The sequence below is a fragment of the Equus przewalskii genome, chromosome X, assembly GCF_037783145.1.
Source record: "Equus przewalskii isolate Varuska chromosome X, EquPr2, whole genome shotgun sequence".
In the NCBI taxonomy this organism is placed as follows: Eukaryota; Metazoa; Chordata; class Mammalia; order Perissodactyla; family Equidae; genus Equus; species Equus przewalskii.
Window position 1 is genome coordinate 92,788,476 of NC_091863.1, and position 21,619 is coordinate 92,810,094.

At 36.8% G+C, this 21,619-nt stretch overlaps 1 protein-coding gene across 12 annotated transcripts in view; it reads right to left on the reverse strand.

Annotated features, from left to right (window-relative positions):
- Positions 1 to 21,619, reverse strand: part of LRCH2 (leucine rich repeats and calponin homology domain containing 2) — a 105,868-nt gene that overhangs the window by 66,162 nt on the left and 18,087 nt on the right. For all 12 annotated transcript variants that reach the window (XR_011536273.1, XR_011536272.1, XR_011536271.1 and 9 more), the window contains 4 exons: positions 13,756 to 13,900; positions 11,050 to 11,176; positions 6,063 to 6,168; positions 5,843 to 5,979 (listed from right to left, as the gene is read on the reverse strand). Coding sequence is in view for 8 of the 12 variants with exons in the window: in XM_070606372.1 (XP_070462473.1) it covers positions 5,843 to 5,979; positions 6,063 to 6,168; positions 11,050 to 11,176; positions 13,756 to 13,900 (515 nt within the window). In the remaining 4 variants the exon portion in view is untranslated. The remainder of the gene's footprint in view (positions 1 to 5,842; positions 5,980 to 6,062; positions 6,169 to 11,049; positions 11,177 to 13,755; positions 13,901 to 21,619) is intronic.

Below are 21,619 nucleotides of genomic sequence, written 5' to 3' on the forward strand. Positions count from 1 at the left end.
CCAAACTGAAAAAAAATTATCTTTCACTACCAAATTAAATGCTGGTAAATTATTTTCTTCTGTAAATTTAATTTTTATCATACTAACTCATGTACATAGCTTTAAAAATCAAAGAGAGGGATCAGCCCTGTGGTCGAGTGCTTAAGTTTGCACACTCCGCTTCAGCAGCCCAGGGTTTCACCAGTTCAGATCCTGAGAACGGACATGGCTCACAACTAGAATATACAATTATGTACCAGGGGGTTTTGGGGAGAAGAATGAAAAACAAAAAAAGGAGACTGGCAACAGATGTTAGCACACGTGCCAATCTTTAAAAAAAATAAAAACTAAAAAACAATCAAAGAGAATTATACAACTGATAAGGAAAAATTAATTCCCCACTCTATCCCTTTCAATCTCTATGACCCAGTTCCCACATTCAGCTCTTTTAGTTGGTTTCCTGCTATTTACCTTCATATTTATAAATAACATGATTCTACTGGTATTTTTTTATTTTTCAACTATAGATTTTATTTATTGAGGTCTTACTAATGAAGATGAGGACTTAGATTTCTTACATTACCACTACCCCCATTATAGATCATCAGTCACCACTACCATCCTCCCATCTCTAATCCCCGTCAATTCATATAAACATACTTCCCCCCTCTTCAGAAGTCTAGCATAGAAGTCAGAGCATGGAGTCTGGAATCAGACTGCCTTGGTTTGAAACCAGGCTCTACCACATACTAGCCAGGTGACCTTGGACAAGTTAGTTAACTTCCATGCCTTTGTTTCCTCATATATAAAATGAGGAATAATGACAGTACCTGTTTTACAAGGTTACTATAAGAATTAAATGAGTTAATGCACATAAAGCATTTTCGACAGAGCCTGGAGCACAGCAAGTGCTACATAAATCTTTGCTATTATTATAACTATGTTACAATTTTTCATTAAATCAAAATCCAGTATTTACCATATTAAGACCAAGAAAAAAATTCACAGATAAACCACATAGAGTATTCTCCATTTTTCCTAAAGTGACTAAACTGACCCATTTTTTTCTTTGCATAATTTTCTGTATGCCTATTACTAATTCATTCTTGACTCTCTGACAGAGCTTTAAAACATCTCTCCATATTGACCAACACATCAAGTTATCTATCAGTTTCTTTCTTTTTTCCTTTTGGAAAGAACCCCATAATCCAAACTGACTGACTGTTCTCTAGGCCTAAGCATACCTCTCAATCTTGGACACGAAGAATTTCTCTTTCTTGGAGTGACATGGGCATCATGGAGGGGTGAACTTGCCCGGGACTCTCTTCCCTCCAACATACAACAAAAAGGGGCAACCATACTCCAACAGAAGATATCCTAACAACACAAAAACCACAGAGAGACACACAGCCACACGACGGAGCGTGGAGAGGCTGAAGCCTCAGAGGAGCTGGAATGGGGTAAGAGAGAACTTCGCTCCCTCCCCTAAAGACTGCAATTGCTGCTGTGGGAGGCTCCGTTAGGGAAGGAGTGGGAGAGGGATCGCTCATTCTCAGGATCACCCAGGACTCCCTAAGGCCCTTGCAGCCTAGAGGGAAGCCCTTTAACAGGGTGAAAGCTTTCGGGCAGGGTGGCCTCATCAAGCCAAGACCCCAGGAGACCAGATACTGAGAGCTGATCGAAAAATCCTGGACTGCACACTGGAGAAAGCACCCTTGCCCTGCCCCGCCCTGTGCCATGCCATCTCCATTGGAGGTGGAGGGCTCAGAATACGTGGCTCTTGACCCCCACCCAGTGGCGATAGGCTGTAACTGCAACCGAATAATGGAGAAAGAGCCGACCTTCCAACATCAGACACTACACCAAATCTCCAGACCAGAGAGAAAAGGACAAGCACCTGGAACTCAGTCCTGGGGACACAGAAATATGTAACCTAAACGACAATGAATTCAAAATAGGTATCATCAAAAAACTCAAGGAGGTAAAATTGAATATAGAGAAACAATTCAACGAGTTCAGGAGCTACTTCACAAAAGAGATTGAAACTATAAAGAAGAATCGATCAGAAATATTAGAGATGAAAGACACAATGGAAGAAATAAAATAAAATACGGATTCCCTGAATGCTCGAGTGGATATCATAGAGGAACAAATCAGCATAATCAAAGATAGACATGTTGAAATGCTCCAGACAAAGGAGGAGAGAGAACTAAGACTAAAAAGAAATGAAGAAGGTCTCCAAGAAATATCCGACTCAATGAGGAAATGCAACATAAGAATTATAGGTATTCAAGAAGGTGAAGAATTCCTCTTTCCTAATTTACTTCCACATTTTGATATAGCACACCCTCTGCTAGTTTCCTACTAAAGGATGCATGAGAGCTAAAATTTCTGAGACCTTACATGTTTGAAACTTTTTTCCTACCTCACACTTGACTGATAGTTTGAGCAGAGAAAGTTGGAAATATTCCCTCAGTCTGTGAAGACATCGTTCTAACATCCTCCAGCTTCATGTGCTGCTGCTGAGAAATCATTCTGATTACCACTCCTATGAATGTGATCCATTTTGTTTCAACGGAGGCCTTTCAGTGTTTTGGTCTCTGTCTTTCATGTTAGAGATTATTCCTGCAATGTCTAGTGATCCGTGGCTGTCTGTGCATTTTGAAGACTAAAACAGAACAACTGGAAGCTCTGCGTATGTAGAGGGAAGTTTATCAATGGTGAGCCCCACTGTCTAGTCATCAGACAGGGACTGCTCATTTTATCAGGGGACCCCCAAAGATCAGTATGCATGTAGGTCTTTTCTCCTAGTCAGTTTACCAAGAGAGAAATCCACCAATCCTGCCTGAGATATATAAGACAGGCTGCAAGCATTCTGGGAGCCAAGCAAGAGAAGTCTAACAGAGGGTCCCAACATTCAGTATGTAATCATTCACTGTTTTCAGTATGAGATCTCACTCCTGCCCATTCCTGTACCTGGAGCACCTAACTGGTTCACTCTCTCTACAATTGTGCTGTCCAATATAGTAGCCACTAACCACATGTGGCCATTTAAATTTAAATTAATTAAATCTAAGTAAAACTAAAACTTCAAATTCTTCAGTCACATTATGTGCTCTCAAGTACTCAACAGCCACTTGTGGCTACCATACTGGACAGAGCTGATACAGAACATTTCCATCACCACAGAAAGTTCCAATGGACAGCACTGCTCTAAAAAGTAAACTCCAGGCTTCTACTGAGGTAAGGAGTGACAGTCACTTGGCTGCTGAGCTGAGGGAGAGAATCTGAGTGAATCTACCTACTCCTCAGAGTAAACCCCAGGCTTCTGCTAAGGCAAGTGAGAGGCAGTCATGTGGCTGTGGAGCTAGGGGCAAGAATCCGAGGGTGTAAATTTTGGACTTGTTAATTAAAACTAGACTTATTTTGCAAACAAATTAGTCTTAATTTGGCTATCTTTGGTAGGAATGAGAGTGATTTTAGAGAGAAAAATTATGTTTCAGTAGCACACCTTTGTGGATATTAGATTCTAGTTTGTTAATTGTCTTTGAGGTTTTTGTTTTCTATCTGTAAACTGGACTGTATCCTAAATTCTTCTAGTTTTCTCAAATGTCTGGCCACAAATCTCCAAACTAATGTTTTCAATTTTTTCCCATCCTTTTGTTTTGGAATCATTGAGAACTGAAACTAGCCTTTTTCATGAAGCCCTGGAAACTGAAGCTGAACAACTTGATATAAACTTAAGAGAGATCACCACAATAGCCCATGTTTAGGCAATCTTCATGCCTGTTGCTGTTTAAGCCACTCAGAAAGATACCTGAAAACCCAATGACACCATCAGAGACATTTCAAACTGCAAAAGATGCTTCAACCTGACATTTAGAAATCTTGACTGGCTGTCCGCTGGGCTCAGAAACTCATTTAAAATTTGCTCTAACCATTAATCTTTGTCTTTCTTTTGTTTCCATAGAAATGTCTCTTATTAAATATCTGATTGCTTGCTTACACAATATAGGCCTAACTTTGGAAGCCCACCTGACTCACTGCCTCATGAAATAAATTTAATTGGTCTGACCTACTGCCAGGACTAAGAGACTGGTTCAATGAGATGCAACAATCTACCAACTCAGCTTCTGGACTGTGGAATTTCTTGGGGAAGTTTCAAAGGCGTGACTGTAGAACAGAATTTGCAACCCCAAAATGTATCTCTTTGGCTTATTCTTAAGAACAAGATTCAGGAAGAAACTTTGACCTTCCCCCTAACTGCCTAAAAGAATTTAAAATAGGAGGTCTGTTCTAGGAAGGAGCTATCACCATAGACAACTATAGTATAATATGAATTAGGTATGATAGACAGGGAGGAACCTAACAAGGCCCATTTGATCAGAGTCCTCTCCATGTCTCATTGTGTCTGCAAGGCATGACATTTGTTTACCAAACATTTGCTTTTCCATCTGCATGTGAATTGCCCTCCTTCTCTTTGAAGTCCCAAATCACTACCTCAACATTCTCTTTTGTTGTTAGCTGAAAATGGTATTTAAGGTGGTGGTTTTGGCCATTTTGGCAAGTTACTCAGTTTTCCTGGGTTTCTCCCATGTATACATGTTATTAGACTTTGTTTGACTTTCTCCTGTTATTCTGACTCATGTCAATTTAATTCTTAGACCAGCCAGAAGAAGCTGGAAGGGTAGAGGAAAATTTCTTCCATCCCTACAGTAGCCACTGGTCACATGAAGCTATTTAAATTTAATCAAAATTAAATTAAATTTAAACATTTGGTTCCTTAGTCACACTAGCCATATTTCAGGTAATCAATAGCCACATGTGGCAAGTGGCTATGGCACTGGCCAGAACAGATTACAGAACATTCCCATCACTCAGGAAGTTCTACTGGACAGCGCTGCCTTAGACAATTCTACAGACTTTCAAGTTTTCAGTCTTTCAACCCTATATTCAGAGTTACATGTTTCCTCCAATACCCAAGCCATTCCCAGATTTAACACTGTAAATCAACTAGTTGCTTGTTGCCTTCTCCCACAGAAGACACAAGTTTCAGCTTTCCCCCTCCTGCTAAGCCAGCTACTATGGGGACCCCAGCCAGCCTTTTTGTGAATTAGAAAAGGCACCTCCTTTGGCATGAGTGGAATGTACCTTTGTAGGAAGAAAAAGGGAACCCTGGATGTATGCAAACCCTGTGCCAGAGCACACAGCTTGAGAGTAGAGTGCAAGCTGGTGTTTCACAGCCATGTGCCTCCTCAGCCAGATGCTCTCGTGCAGTGTAAGTAGAGTCCCTAGTCACCGCTACTACACCTATTTTCCATTTTCCAAAATTCTGTTGTCCTCTTCTTTCCCGCTGTCCTCTTCTCTCTCATTCTTTGTCCTTATGGGTTTATATCATAATGTATTCCTTTACATTTTAGTGGATTCCACATGGTTTTTATCCTCAAACTAAAAATCTGAATTAATACTTTTCCACTTGTATCTTGTTCTTTCTGTTATGATGCCATCTATCAGTGCTAAGAATGTGCTCCAATCAATCACACAACTAATCTCAAGTAGATATACACCTAAGTAGGACAAAGGTGGAGAGACTCCATAGTCTATCCTTTTAAAATAACATTGACAACCAGAATTCTCAGTTCACAAGCAGAGAGTTGATACTTGGGTTTTCCAAATCCCATTCTCTAAAAACTAAGCTAAAACTCCTATCAAAATGAAAAAGTCACTTCTCAGAAAAACTCCTTTAGACAGTAATATCTCAGTAACAAATTGCCTCCTAATGCTGATGCTTTTTGATTTACCAGTAACAGATATAATTATGAATAAAAATAGAAGAAATAAGTATCATACTTTTATCACAAACCTGTGCTGGTGGTACTTGCAACGGATTGTTATCCAAAACTATTACTTGTAAATGATGCAGCTTCCTGTAACAAACTGGAATTTCGGTCACTTTATTACAAGAGAAATCCAGCTTGACTAGGGGAAGATCTCCTAATTCTGTTCAGAAATGAAAAATAATTAAATTAAACTTTACATATTTACTCTCTTATTCATGTCAGTAAAAATAGTGAGTATCTTACCATCTGGCAACACATGAAGATTATTTCTTCTTATATTTAGCTCTCTAAGTGAATGTAATTTTCCCATTTGTTGGGGAAGGACCTGAATCTCATTGCAGCTAATATCCTAAGGAAAACAAGAAAATACAATTATAAGAAACTAACCGAGAAATATAGATACATTTCAATTTTTAAATTAAAGTACACGGCTAATAGCTAGAAAAAGTTACCTCTCATGTCATTTCTCTAAAGACAGATTATCTGGCAGATTTCTATTCAGATTACATCATGAAGTCAATCCAGCACAGTTACATCATCTTTTCTGTGCAAAAATTTGAGGTTATAACTTAACACTACATAAGTCAGCCTTTTGAAAATCTCAACTAAAGACCACTCTCACCAACTGAAACCAGAAATAAGGATGATCCAGGTGCTCTTCATTCAGAGGTAAGATAAAAGACAACTATCCATCATTGTGATAATCCGTCAGCTATAGCAGTTGTTTTGAGATACCTGGTTGGGCAAAAGCTGAGAAGGTCAAGGATTTACAGATGTGAGCTGAAGAACCGAAGACAATGGTCAGGATGGATTTAACTAAACCTCTTCCTCAAAGAGATATAAAACATGAAGGGTTAGAAGCATAAATTTTTGTGTCTCACATCATAATCCAAAGACATTCTGGGAGATCTGAATCAGAAATGTATTAGGGTTAAATTAAAATGTAAGTCCTGATTTAAAGGTAGACAATACCACCTTTCCATAATAAGAGGAGAAAGAACAGCTTAAGTTAACTGTGCACTCCTCTGCCTCCCCTTTCTTATTACCACATCAACAAAAAGGGAAGAAAAAGCTACAAAAAGATCTCAGACGGCAATCATTCTAGACACACTGCAAATGAAATTCATACTCTACTGCAACTTCCCTCAATTTCCAATTTCCACTGGAAATGATAATAGCTTGAAGGGAGAGGAGCGGCATATACATTCAGTTTTATCAAAAGTAAAAAAGGCAGGAAGGTAAATTCAAAAGAATATTAATGCTATATAGGGAAGAATCCAATAAAGCTATAGATGATTAGAAAAATGCATCCTACATATTCTTTCAACCTATATCTAAGGCATCTTCATTCAACAACAAATATTTATCAAATACCAACTACCTGCTAGGCACTGTTCTAGGTGCCTGGGACACATCAAGGAATAAAACAAAAAATTCCTGCCTTATAGCTCCTTATGGAGCTTACATTCTAGCAAGGGGAACAGAATATATAATATGCTAGAGGATGATAAGTGCTATTAAAAAGAAAAAGCAGGGTAAAGGAAAATGGCAGTGCTAGTAGTAGTGTGGAGCGATATCAGCAATTTAGACAGTCTCATAGAGAAACTGATGTTTGAGTGGTATTGTCAGAGCTGAGAGCATGAGCTGTAACCGCAGGCCCTCCAAGACCAGTTCAACTGACCCCATCTTATCAACAGAGGGACTAAGAATTGCCTTTCAGAAAATTTGCAAAGTCACGCAGCCAGAGCATGCACAGAAGAAGAAATCTTGACCTGAAATGACTGCAGAAGCAAAGATTCTCCTCCCCACAGAAGCAAAGGACCAAGACACAACCAGAATTTACAAGTCAGACTCTTATCAAAAGCGAGGAGTCCATCATTCAGGAAGATTCAGTGTTAAAAGCCCTCTCCCATCTTACCATAAATGTTTAGAACCTCAACATAAATGTTTAGAATCCCATCATAAATGTTTAGAAACCCATCATAAATGTTTAGAACCCTGTCATAAATGTCTAGAAGCTTACCATAAATGCTTGAAACCCACCAAGCAAAAGCCGTCCCACCAGTGTTTCTGCATGACAGCCTGTTCTCCCAAACTTCTTAAATTTCATCCCAAGTCCTGAATTGGAGAGACAGACCCGAGGGCACAGGCCCCCTGTCTCCCTGAAGACTGATCTCGCAGAATAAAGCTGATCTCTATTCCCAAATGCTGATCCCATAATTAACTGGCTTGTTTATGTGCATCAGGCAAAAGAACTCCAATTTTGTGCAGTAACAGAGCCATGCCAATATATAAGAGAAATATTCCAGACAGAAGGAACAATAAATGTAAAGGCTCTTAGGCAAAACATGTCAGACATGTACTAAGAACAGCAAGGGGATCTAGTACAACTAGAGGGAAGTGGGCAAGGGGAAGACTAGGCTCGGGGGAGGGGTATGACTTTGGCTTTTACTCAGAGATGTGAGCAAGAACCAGAAACTTTTAAACAGAGGTATGACATGATCTAACTTTTGTTTTGACAGGATCACCTTACCTGCTGTGTTGAGAATGGGTTATTATCCAAATGACAGATAACAAAATTTTGGGAAAATGCCCTTTAAAGTAAATTCTATTGCTTCCTCCCAAAGGTGTCTAATACAGAAGACTTCCATATAGAAGATCCATAGAAATTTGATAGAATAGCTGCCATTTCCCAGGAAAAAAATAAACCCAGGTGTAGGAAACTGACCCACTCACCAATGGGCACGCTATAGAATACTCTGTTGGAGACTGGAGACCTGAGACTTAAGAGTATTCCCTAGGGTTCTAATGACATAATTTCACTGTAGTTGGCTACCACATTCTCGTGGAACAGTGTCATGGGAAAATGTTCCAGTGACAGGTAATATCCAAAAATTCATTATGTGATTTACAGTTGCCAATTAGTCATTCTATCTATCCACTGTTACTGATGTCAAGAGTTTAAAGCATAATATGTTTATAGTGCCTAGTAAAATAATGGCATTTAATATTTTTAAAATATTTTATTTAAATAAAAACATTAGAATAAATCTAAAAACACTAAATATTTTTGAAATTTCACTTATCCAAAAACTACCTCATGTAATATAATTTAGAACACAGAGCCAAAAACTGAATGGAAAAAAAAAGAAAGAAAAAGAAATTACAGAGCCATAGAATCTTAAAGTACAATATTTATGAAATCTTTAAAAATATTAACAGTGTCCAGGTCAAAGAAAGTAATAGTCCCCTTTTATCATGAATTTGTTAGATCACATCTGGAATCTTCTGTTCATTTGTGAGTATAATATTAAAAGAGAATTTAATAAAAGAGAACATTTTCAGGATAGACATAGCTAAAAATAAAAAGCAATAAAGAACAGAAATATAGAAAACATAGAAAGGAATAAAAGTAGTAAATATGTATAAGCTATAGAAAAACAGGTCTTAAGAGTTTGGTAAAATGGAGAGTAGACAAACAATAGATCACAAATATCTGAATGGAAGAGAAATTGTCATTATCTATACTTCTTCATATGGTAGTCCCAGGACCGTTGGATAAAAGTGATAGGGCATGTTTTTTTTTTTTTTTTTTTTTGGTGAGGAAGACTGACCCTGAGCTAACATCTGTTACCAATCTTCCTCTTTTTATTTATTTTTTTCTCCCCAAAGCCCCAGTACATAGTTGTATATCCTAGTTATAAGTCCTTCTACTTCTTCTATGTGAGATGCTGCCACAGCACGGCTTGAAGAGCAGTGTGTAGATCCGCTCCCAGGATCCAAACCAGCAAACCTCGGGCCGCCGAATTGGAGTGTACGAACTTAACCACTACACCACTGGGCCAGCCCCAGGGGCATGTATTTTAGTTCAAAATAAGAAAGATGATAGAGTTTTGCAAAAAGAGAATTAGGGCTGCCTCAGACACACACACAAAAAGATTTGTCCACCACCGAAAACATACAACTAGATGTGCCAGGGATTCCTGCATTAGGAAGTGGTTATATCTGATCACTTATAAGATTTCTTCCAATCTTAAAATTTTATGGTTCTAAAACATAACAAGACTAAGTTCAAGGAAGTTTCCTTGTGTTCTAATTGCACATGCAGGTATTCCTTAATGAAGAAAGACATTCCTCAAATTCCTGTTCAGTACATTCTATTTGTGCATTAATTTCCCATTATAAAATTGTAGGTAAGTTCCTCAAGAAAACTTTTGGCCCTCCACACATAATAAACTCATACTTAAGAATACTTTTAGGGGCTGGCCCCGTGGCCGAGCGGTTAAGTTCGCGCGCTCCGCTGCAGGCGGCCCAGTGTTTCGTTGGTTCGAATCCTGGGTGCGGACATGACACTGCTCATCAAACCACGCTGAGGCAGCGTCCCACATGCCACAACTAGATGGACACACAACGAAGAATATACAACTATGTACCAGGGGCTTTGGGGAGAAAAAGGAAAAAATAAAATCTTTAAAAAAAAATTTTAAAAAAAGAATACTTTTAAAATACCTATGTATTGGGAAAGTACTACTCAAGATAAAACAGAAAGTAAAAATGAACAGCATGGTATATTGTATGAGATGGAAGTGACAGAAAGATGTGAAAACAGCTCAATGCTTTGAAGATCTGATTATGTTTCTCCCAGAGTTCAATGTCCTTTAATACCCAAAATGTTATGTTCAAAGTAACTTAAATTATTCCTAGATTTCTCCAACCAACTGTATAAATGGAAATGACCTCTTTCCATTTACCTTGGTCTCAAAAGTGTTATAAAATCGCAGGAGGATAGAGGAGAGGAAGAGCTATTTTGTTTATTCTAATGTTTGCACTCTCTTCTTTTATCCTTTCCTCTGAGGCTCTTATAGTGGCCCTGTAAAACCTTTGAAAGAAAAATCAATCCTGTATCTTTTCCTGGTCTAAGACCTTTATTGTCCACAAAATGGATAGATAAATGCTTACTTATTTGAAAAGCATTTCTTAAGACTTGTAAGTAAGCCTTCTGACCTCACTAGGACCGAGGAACCACCAGGCTTTTACTGTGACTGTGAGCTAAGATCAGGCATAAGCAATGATATCTCAAAATTTTACTAAAGTGACCTTAGGCATATACCAAATTATTCTTTTTGTAAAATAATTACACTGAAATCCCATAAAGGAAGCAGTAATCTCCCAAAATATAAAGGTATGTATTATGCATATTAGATACAATCAATATAACTATTTTACTCACCAATTCCATTAAATCTTTTAACTTCCCAATTTCTTCTGGAATGGATACCAGTTTATTATTACTGACGACCAAAACTTTAAGGGGAAGATCAAATAGGTATTTTGGCAATGTTGACAGAAGATTTCGACTGAAAAGAATAAGAAAGTCTCATTATGAGAAATACGTCTGAAACTTGATACGTTATGTTGAAAAAGAACAAATCACCTCAAAGTAAGTAAGTTTTCACTAAATAATAACTATCAGGGGCTGCCCCGGTGGGGCAGCGGTTAAGTTCGCACGTTCCGCTTCTCGGCAGCCTGGGGTTCACCAGTTCCGATCCCGGGTGCGGACATGGCACCGCTTGGCAAAAGCCATGCTGTAGTAGGCGTCCCACATATAAAGCAGAGGAAGACGGGCACGGATGTTAGCTCAGGGCCAGTCTTCCCCAGCAAAAAAGAGGAGGATTGGCAGTAGTTAGCTCAAGGCTAATCTTCCTCAAAAAAATAAATAATAATAACAACTATCGTTTAATGAGTGCTTACTTTGTATCAGGCTAAAATGCTTACTCGCACTATTTCATTTAATCCTCACATTAGCCCTACAAGATGGGTAGTATTATTATCTTCATTATATGAATAAGAAAACAAAGGTTAAAACTGTTTAAGTGACTTGCCAAGGCACAGCCAACTGCAAAGCCTGTGCTGTTACCTATAATATTATCCTACACACCACCAGTTCTCAAAAACTCCGAATCACTCTTTTGAGTGTCTTTAATCACGTGACACAGACTTAAAAAAAAAAGACAAGGCCCCTAGGTCAGCAATCCTGGCCAGGCTGCTGGAATGTCAAATATGGCGGGGGGTGTCACAAGCTTTGACATTCTGGGGATAAAGGAGGATCCTTTGGGAGAGGGGTCTGTCTGGAACACACAAGGATCTTCCTGCAGGATTCCACCCAAAAAGGAGGTAGTATACAAGAAGAGAGCAAGAACTTAAAAATCATCTTCGAGCCTCTCAAGATATTTTCACCAAAATAAAAAATAAAATAAATGGGAAAAATAATCGCACATACAAACACATCCTAATCTCCCTCTGACTAAAACAAGTTTAAACATTGGCTTATTTTCTTCCCTTAAGAAGTAGGTTCATCAAGGTAGCATAGTCAGCTTTCTCCAGAATCCAATTTCTTTATACATAGCTAATAAGTCATTAATATTCACTTTTTTGCCACGTTTTAGAGATAGTCAAAGGAAGTCAGTCACTAGAACAAATGTTATTCACTATAGTTTGTTCACAAATTTTTGTGACTATAAACAAAAATCAGTAGTCAACTTCTAAAGATCAAAACAGGAAAGAATCAGAGAAAGTTTTAGTAAAATTACTCTAAGATATACCATACTGTTAACACAGAAATGTAATTCGATATTTAACAAATTATTTTTTTCCATAAAAGAAGAAAATGAAACCAAAAGAAAGACAAAACTTAAAAGTACCTCACTTTCCTCAAACCTCTCCCAAGCTAGGCCAAGGAGATATGTACCCAATTAGAGAAAGGAGCAACTAAAATGACTGACATCTATGGAAGGAAATTCCTCTCACACATTTTAAGGTGTAAAGTGGTTTCAGTTAAAATAGTATGTACTGCCATGTGACACCACTGGGGGAGACACATATAAGGATTAATATATCACAGCAAGAAAGGAATATTATTATTTATGTATATTAATTATATTTACTACTTCCTTAGATGGGAATTTAGACAAGTAACATCATTAAGGAGGGGAAAAAAATTATCCCTTACAACTCACAAAGAAAAAAAACCACGAAAATGATTCTAAAATTAAGTCACAACATACCAGTTTCTGAAATTCAATGTCACTTATTTGACAGGGCAATTTTTTTCTTATACTTATTAAACACTTGCTCTGTTATAAATATAGGGTAATAGCTAAGAATGAGAGTTCTACAGTCATATTACTTAGATTTGAATCTTGGCTCTACCACCTGCTATCTATCTACCTAACTATCTACCTACCTACCTACCTATCTATCTATATGACTTTGGGCAAATAGTTAACCTCTCTGAGCTTCAGTTTGTTCATCTCCATTGAAGGGATAACAGCACATATCTTGAAATGTTAGTGTGAAGATGAGATGAGGTAATATGGGTAAACTATTTGTAACACTGTCTGGCACATAGTAAGCACTTACTAACATCAACTGTCATCTACTTTCTAATGTTCCAACACTCCCATCCAAATCTATTCATCCTTGAAATAGCAACAAGAAGTCCTAAGTGTGAAAAATATAACTCAAGAAGTTTCTTTATAATGTTTCACTTTAACTGAGGGTATATATAAATAAATCTGTATTGTGTTGCTATGATTTCAATAAAATACCTCTGATCTAAAGTCTTGCTACCCAAAGTCATCTAAACACCAGCAGGCAAGGGCATTACCAGGGAGCCTGTTAGAAACTCAGGACCCAGTGCAGACCTATGGAATCATAATCTGCATTTTAATTGCCAGGTGATTCCTGCACACATTAAAGTTTGAGAAGCACAGCTCTCAAGAACAAGACACAAAGTAAAGTGGACACAAACATACAAATAAGATACTGTTGAGAAAAATATAGGCTACATAGCCAAACCAAACACATTCTTCTGCTACTAAAAAAGGATTAGAACTGTAATAAAAAGCAAAAATGACCAAAACAAAAGTTTCCTTACCTAATGTTAAGGTATGTTAACATCTGCAGGTTTTTAATGGCTTCGGGAATGGTTTTGATGCAATTATGATATAAATTTAATGTTTCAAGAGGTGCAAATAACCAGACATCAGAAGGAATTTCTGTAAAACGATTTCTTGAAAGATCTGAAAAACAAAATATTTGAGTGTCAAATATATACCCATATCTATGATAATTAACAGAACTATTTTCATACTTGCTGAATCACTTAGAATCCAAGCAACTATTTAAAATATTATAAAATATTATCCACCATAATCTTGAAGGCAAAAAAATATCATATAGGTGCCGGCCTAGTGGTGTAGTGGTTAAGTTCATGTGCTCCCCTTTAGTGGCCCAGGGTTTGTGGGTTCTGATCCCAGGTGCGATCTACACATCGCTCATCAAGCCATGCTGTGGCAGCATCCCACGTACAAAATAGAGGAAGACTGGTACAGATGTTAGCTCAGGGACCATCTTCCTCAACAACAACAACAAAAATTCATATAGGAATATACTCATAGAAAGCCAGTTTATTAACAATTATACTAGATATGCTTCAATTATCTTTTAAATTTATCTTTTAAAATACCAATAACAAATTCTCTCTGATCTTTAAAACCACAAAAAAACCTCCTCTCATCCCACATCCCCTCCCATCTACTTCTTCCTCCTTCACAGCTAAAGTTACATAAATATACAACACAACTAAATTTCTTATTTACCATGGACTTCTCAACCCACTGGAATTTGGTTTCGATTCACTCTCGTGCCCACCAAGGTCACCAACAGCCTCCATATCAGTAACTACTCCTCCACTTGGAAACACTTCTCTTCCCTTGGCTTGGAAGACTACACTTCTGGATCACTTACTATTATCTCTCTGGCTACTTCTTAGTCTCTTGCCAGATTCTCCCATACGTAAATTGTGAATGCTGGTGTTCCAAAGGGCTGTGGCATACGGTACTCTTTCCTTCTTAAGATATACACAATAATAAGTGATTTCATCCAATCCCAGGCCTAAGTTATATTCATATACTGACAAATTTCAAATTAAAGATACGTCTGAACACCTATGTTCTGATTTTCAGGACTTCCTCTTGATATCTCTCAGGGACCTCAAATTCTACAAGCTTAAAATCTGAACTGAAGATCTTCCACACATCTGTTTCTCTCATCTCAGATAATGCAGCTAATATCCTCCTGGTGAGTCGCTCAAGCCAGAACCCTGGCATTCATCCTTGATTCCTTCCTCTCCTAAGTTACTCCAAGTACACACACATACACATCCATTCATTCAGGTTTCCACAAAAAATAAAATCACAGAGTTATTATAACCATTATACCTCTATTAAAGTCTTACTTGTTAAATAAAATTTAAAAAATATTTAGAACATCATGCGGCAGGTTGAAAAAAATACCCTAAAAGTGTTTCTCAACTGAAGCACTATTAACCTTTTGGGCTGTATAACTATTTGTTGTGTGAGACTATCCTGGGCATTGTAGGATACTTACCAGCAGCCTTGGCATCTACCCATTAGATAACAGTAATATCCTCTAGTCATGGCAGCCAAAAAATGTCCCGTGGGGTGCAAAGCCCCCTACCCCTGTTGAGAACCACTTCCTGAATAATTATCAAATTAGCTACCTTATCATAGAAAAATACTTTGCTTACACTAGTTCATTATACTTATTTAGTTAAAAACATAGGAATACTATTTACCTCAGTCAAGGAGAACATACATGGTGTAGCTTAATTAATTAATCATTATCCTAATTTAATGGAGTTAAATCAAATAAAGCATAATAAAGTCAAAATTAAAACTCAAGCTATTATAAAGCCTCTAATTAAGGAAATCTTGTTCTAGGGTTTTTCAGATTTTAAATCTGTATAAACATTCTTTCTAAGAATTGGGTAAACAGAGTAAGAGTGCCAAAAAAATAAAATGGAAGGAAAGATGGGAAATAACACAAAACAGTTTATGTCTCAATTTCTTGAACTATCTCACACTAACAGCATCTCGTATTTTCCTTCAAAACTGAAAATTAACTTTTACATAGATATCATGAATAAAATTTAAACTGATTTAAATTTTTTATCTTGTGACGTACAATTAAACCATAAGGGAGTTTTTATAACATTAAAAATCACTTAATTAACATGTGCACTAGGGCAACTAGAATACTGTGACTAATAACGAACATATTATACTCAAGAAATACATGCAAAATTGGTATTTTATTTAATATGGTTCCATCTAAAGATAGGAAAATTGCTAATTTATTCTTTATGAGGAGATTAATTTCACAATAGTTTTAAAGCCTGCCTTCTTAGGGAAGAAGCCAGACTTGGAAAAGGATAATTATAAAGATATTTCACCTTTCCCACAAAAAAAAAGGAAATTTCTCCACTTAACCCTCATGTTTCTTTAAGCAGAAAATTCTATGAAGATATCACTGTTAATGATGAAGACGTGGTCCAACAACACACTTCATTATTATAAGTTTTTCCAGAGGTAAAAATGTGTCAGATTTTCACACATTGTCTAGGATTTTTTCTAAAATAAGAAAGACTATAGCAATCTGTATTGTTAAATATCACCTAAAGAAGACTCATATATCTTAGTTTCAGTTTTAACAATTTGTGACAAAAACCATACACCCTTTTGTACACTGAATAAGATAAAAAATATAATTAGTATAATGAGTATAGTACAATAGTATAATTTCTGAAAGTCGTCTTCTATACTTTGGCAGAAATGCTGGCCAATGGGCCAGAAATTGCACTGGGTAGCAGATGGATCCATCTGTGGCTCATGTGGCTGCAGCTTGGGAGGCAACAAACAGATTTCCATTCCATCTGACTCCTCTCCCCGCTTCCTTGACCTCTGAAGCTTGAGTGATACAGAACATAATTTAGATCAGATTATTTAAAATGATCTATTAACATCTCTAACAGGCTCCCAGCAGTTTTACAAGGAGAGTTTTGAAGAAAGGCTGGAAACGGTACACAGCAGTCTGTCTACTGTTTGAGTTATTGCTAATACTGCTTGATATGATTTATAGTTAAAACCAAGGCAAAAGAAAAATACATCAGTGGTTATAAAGATGCTATTCTCCAAGGACATTAATTAACTGAGAAAACCACCTTACTGCTTAAGAAAAAAAATACACAGCTATATAACTTTTTTTTTAATTTTGCAGACATTTTCTCTTAATTCTGATAAACTATTTTTAAGAAGTATGTTAGTTTCCTGTGGCTGCTGTAACAAGTTACCACAAACTTGGTAGTTAAAACAACAGAAATTTATTCTCTCACAGTTCTGGAGGAGAAGTCTGACATGAGTCTTCTGGGGCTAAAATGAAGGTGTCAGCAGGGCCAAACGCCCTCCAGTGGCTCTGGGGGAAAATCCACTCCTTGCCTCTTCCAGCTGCTGGTTAAACAGTCTGTTCCATCAGAACCCCAAAGCAGAGTCAGAGAAATTCTAAATCTCCTAACCATACTCATGTCCTAGTTGTTTCTTGCACTAGGAAGCAGAACATAAATCTTATTTCAAGTCTCAATTTTTAGTTAAGAAAATAATGAACACCATTATAAAGCTCTCAGCTGTTCCTAATTTACCAATTCAGAACTGTTTAGTCGGACCCAACACATAGCTTTCTTGGCTCCTTAAAGAGTGGACTCTTAATAATATTTCAATATTTTTAACCAATTTAATAAACAAGGATTAAAGAAAACTAATTAAACAAGTTTCTTCAAAAGGGTGGTAACATCTTATAGGCAAAACAATTATGCTGAGTACCTGTCAAGCACTCTGAAGGCTCTAAGACTTTACTTAAACCAACAAGTTAGCCTAACACAGTTGTACGGATGCTGGCAGAAGATATGAGACCCCTGTGTGAGAGACAAAGGACTTTATTACTCACAAAACAGCAAGTGGCATGAGATGCATATTTGTATCAGTTCCCTCTGGCCCCCAAATCCCACAGGGGCAACACAGATGGGTACAGATGGATGCCTTCACGTGCAGTACATCACATTACAGGAGAGGAACTCTGAGCTGAGGGAACCCGAATCTTTTATAGTAGACAGTAAGCATGCTTGCATGTTGAAGGGAGACATTATCTTTATTTTACTGGACAATAAGCATGATTGTCTTTTGCTCTGGAGAAGCAAACTATCTCATTCTTCCAAAGATAGTCCTGAACAAAGGGCAGTTAGTGCCTCACTCGCAAGATGTGCAGAAACATGAGACACATGGAAAATTATCTCCCAATAATACCATATACATTCCTTATCGAGCAGGGACGAGAAGTTGCAGCCTCACCAAAGAGAATACACAAGGTAAAATAATTAAATATCTGAAGTATCAAATTCTCTGTGGTCCTGCACTTAGGAGTCTGGGCTATCCTCTACAGGCAGGCAAATACTGATCCTCACCTCCCAAGCCTCATTCTCCTTATTTCTCTGGTAGCATCCTGACTTGACTTGCAGCCTGTGCCATTCATTCAAACAAAATCCCATTAAGCACTATGAATTAGGCACCAGGTGTCAGGGTAATTAAAAAGCCCAGTTGGACACCAACCCTCAGCAATCCCAATTATTGTTCCACTCTAGTACCAAATATTATCTGTTTAGATAATAATAACACTTCAGTGAAAGGAACTATGTAAAAAGAATCACCTCCACTTACTTCTACTAAAATTGTAACTTTTACAAAGCTATTCTGGCGAGATCAATGCTGCATCATGCTTAGGGTATATCTAAAAGTTCACACAAGTCTTACGGACTGACAAAGGAGGCATAACTGTTATTTAGCAAGTGACCACTAGACTGGATCTGAACTGTATTCTGATTCTACTGATTACCTATAAAACATTGCCAAAATCCCTTCAGTACTATTCTTCATTATTTCAGAGCTATTGAAAATGAGCAAATCTTCTGCAACAACCTAAAATCCCTAGAAGCAAGAGAAACGATGGGAAAATTATCAACTTGCACATGATATACAATGTTCACAAAGATACTAAATAAAATGATGGAAATTGACTATTATATTGAGTTCTTATGACATAGAACATATTCACCAGAAATATATGTCTTTAGGGGAGTGCACAAAAATCAACCAAATCAAAAACTTATTTCCTGATATGAAAATGAAAAAATTAAATTTTCTGTGCTCTTTAGTAACTGATATTACTCAATTGTGAGGAGTCACTGTATGTAAAATCTGATTAATATGCTCTCAAATATTAATGCTTCCTTATCTGTTTTTCCATCTAAAAGAAACGTCAGGACTAGAAACAAAAGTAACATGAAAACAGGAGGCACCACAGCTGTCTTTCGATGCAAGAATAGAGTGTCTTTGAAGTATTAGAGACTCTGATGTTGGAGCCTGATGGGAAATGACAATCCTATGGCTCTGGCATCTGCTTTCAACAGATGCCCTCTACAAAGACAGGTGATTTCTTGATTCAGTATTCCCTAGAAGGGTGCTGTGCTGTCATTCAGGACAAGATAATGAAAAGTCAGTCTATAACACTGAAGCCTTGCTGAATGAGTAAGACGTATGGGTCACAGAATTTCTAAGCTACTCCATGATGAGTTAAAATATTAACCATATGCACAGTGGAGAGAAAAAAAGTGTAAAGTAGATATTAGAAAAAATGAAGAAAAAATACTTTAAAGCCAACTATGAGAAATAATAATAAGCAGATCTCACTGACCTGCAGTAACCAATAATGGAAGGCTCTTTTGGAGAACAGGCACTTTGAGAAGCAAGGGTGCAAACAAAAACACATGCTCCAAGGAGAAACTGCAGCTGCTAAGCGGAGGGCAGATTACATGCATGCTCAGTGAGAAAAGGACTGTGAGTCATACAACTATTACGCCATGTGGAAGAACAAGACTTCATTAAAAAAAAAACAGAGAGGGCAGCTCTATGCACAGTTGTCTGCAGGAAATACTACAAAGTGTTTCAGTTTCACCAAGAAATAATGACTAAAGAACAGTGTAATGACACTGAAACACCAAAGTGATGTTTAAGAATGGCACTATACTTCAACACTTATAAAATGTATTGTACTGTAAATTTGGCATTTTGAATTAAATTTGGCCTGTAGTATTATTTATTAAATGGTTCTTGAAAAATTTTTATTTTCAAAAGACAGATGTTTTACTAAAATAAATGCCAGATGGAGGAAAAAGATAAACATTTAATGAACCATAAAAAACTAGAAAAACATTTTAGTGAATAGTGACTTAGAATGGGGAAGGACTTTCAAAGCAACAAATAAAGGAATAATTCACAAATGAAAAGATTTCTAGATTTAGCTACATAAAAAGAAAGGAAAACTGTAGTCTATCAAAAAGCAAAATGATACCAACAACTCATAGGTAAAACCTGGGCCAAGGACATAAACAGATCCAAAAATTAAAATTATCAATGGCTAAAACACTTAGGAAAATATGTTCAACCTCCCTGTTAATCAAAAGATTTGTAAAGAATAAGATACCATAATTTACCCATCAGCTTTAAAGGTTTGTAAAGATATTACTCAGTGATGACAAGGCTACTTTGAATTGGGCATTTCCATACACCACTGATGGGAATTCAAAATGAGGTAACCTGTCTAGAAAGCAATTTGCCAATATGAATCAAAGTCCTCAAAAAATGTTTATACCTATTAATCCAAAAATTCAATCTCTAGCAATTTTTGAAAGCAAATAAAAATACATAAAAAATTATGTATGCCAAGATTATTTAAAATAGTAGAAAACTGGAAACAATTTAAATGTCCAACAATAGATAAAGGCTAAATAAAATATGGTATGTCCTTTAAATGGAATACCTTGCAGCCTTTAAAAATGATATTATAGACTTGATTCCTTAATATGGAAATAATCTTGCTCACAGGGTAATAACTAGAACATTTAAAATATAAAACTATATACACAGTATGAACCAAGTGTTTCCTTTAAAAATGTACTTTTATGGGTTTTTTGGTGAGGAAGACTGGCCCTGAGGTAACATCTGTCACCAATCTTCCTCTTTCTGTTTTTTTTCCTCCCTGAAGCCCCAGGACATAGTTGTATATCCTAGCTGTAAGTCATTCTAGTTCTTCTCTGTGGGATGTCGCCACAGCATGGCTTGATGAGCAGTGCATAGGTCCACGCCCAGGATCCGAACCAGCGAACCCTGGGCCAACAAAGTGGAACATGCAAACTTAACCACTCGGCCACAGAGCCAGGCCCTAAAAACGAACATTTAATACACTCACACATACACATACAAAGACCTACAGGTATGTACAAGGTGATGAGCCTAGGGGTATAAAGGAAATATATCAAAATGATAATATTCATCCAAGGTTGGTGGAATGAGAAGTGGTTTGTATTTTTTTCTCTATGCTTTTATTTTCGAAATTTTCTACAATAAGCAAGCATTGCTTCTGTTATAAGAAAAACACATTATACTATTTTAAAGATATCATATTTCACAAAGTAAACTGAATTCTAATCACACATATTCCATTCATAAGAATGATATATGCATACACTACAGGCTAATTATAAGTTGGTATTACATATAATCATTTTATTTTTATGGGGCACGACCTGGTCTCCAACCAAACATCTATCACAGGGTTGAGTTATGTTATACTGCCTTTCTACTATATGCCATAATTTTTAAAATGCAAATTACTATGAAAGGATACAACTTTTAATGTCAAAAGCATGCTTTCATGTAAATTATTTTCTTAAAGCAAAAGACAAAAACTATAAAATCTGAATTGTTATAGTCTGATTAATGAAGTAAGCAATGGCATAACATGTCATCTTACCATCTCTAAGATATACGAAT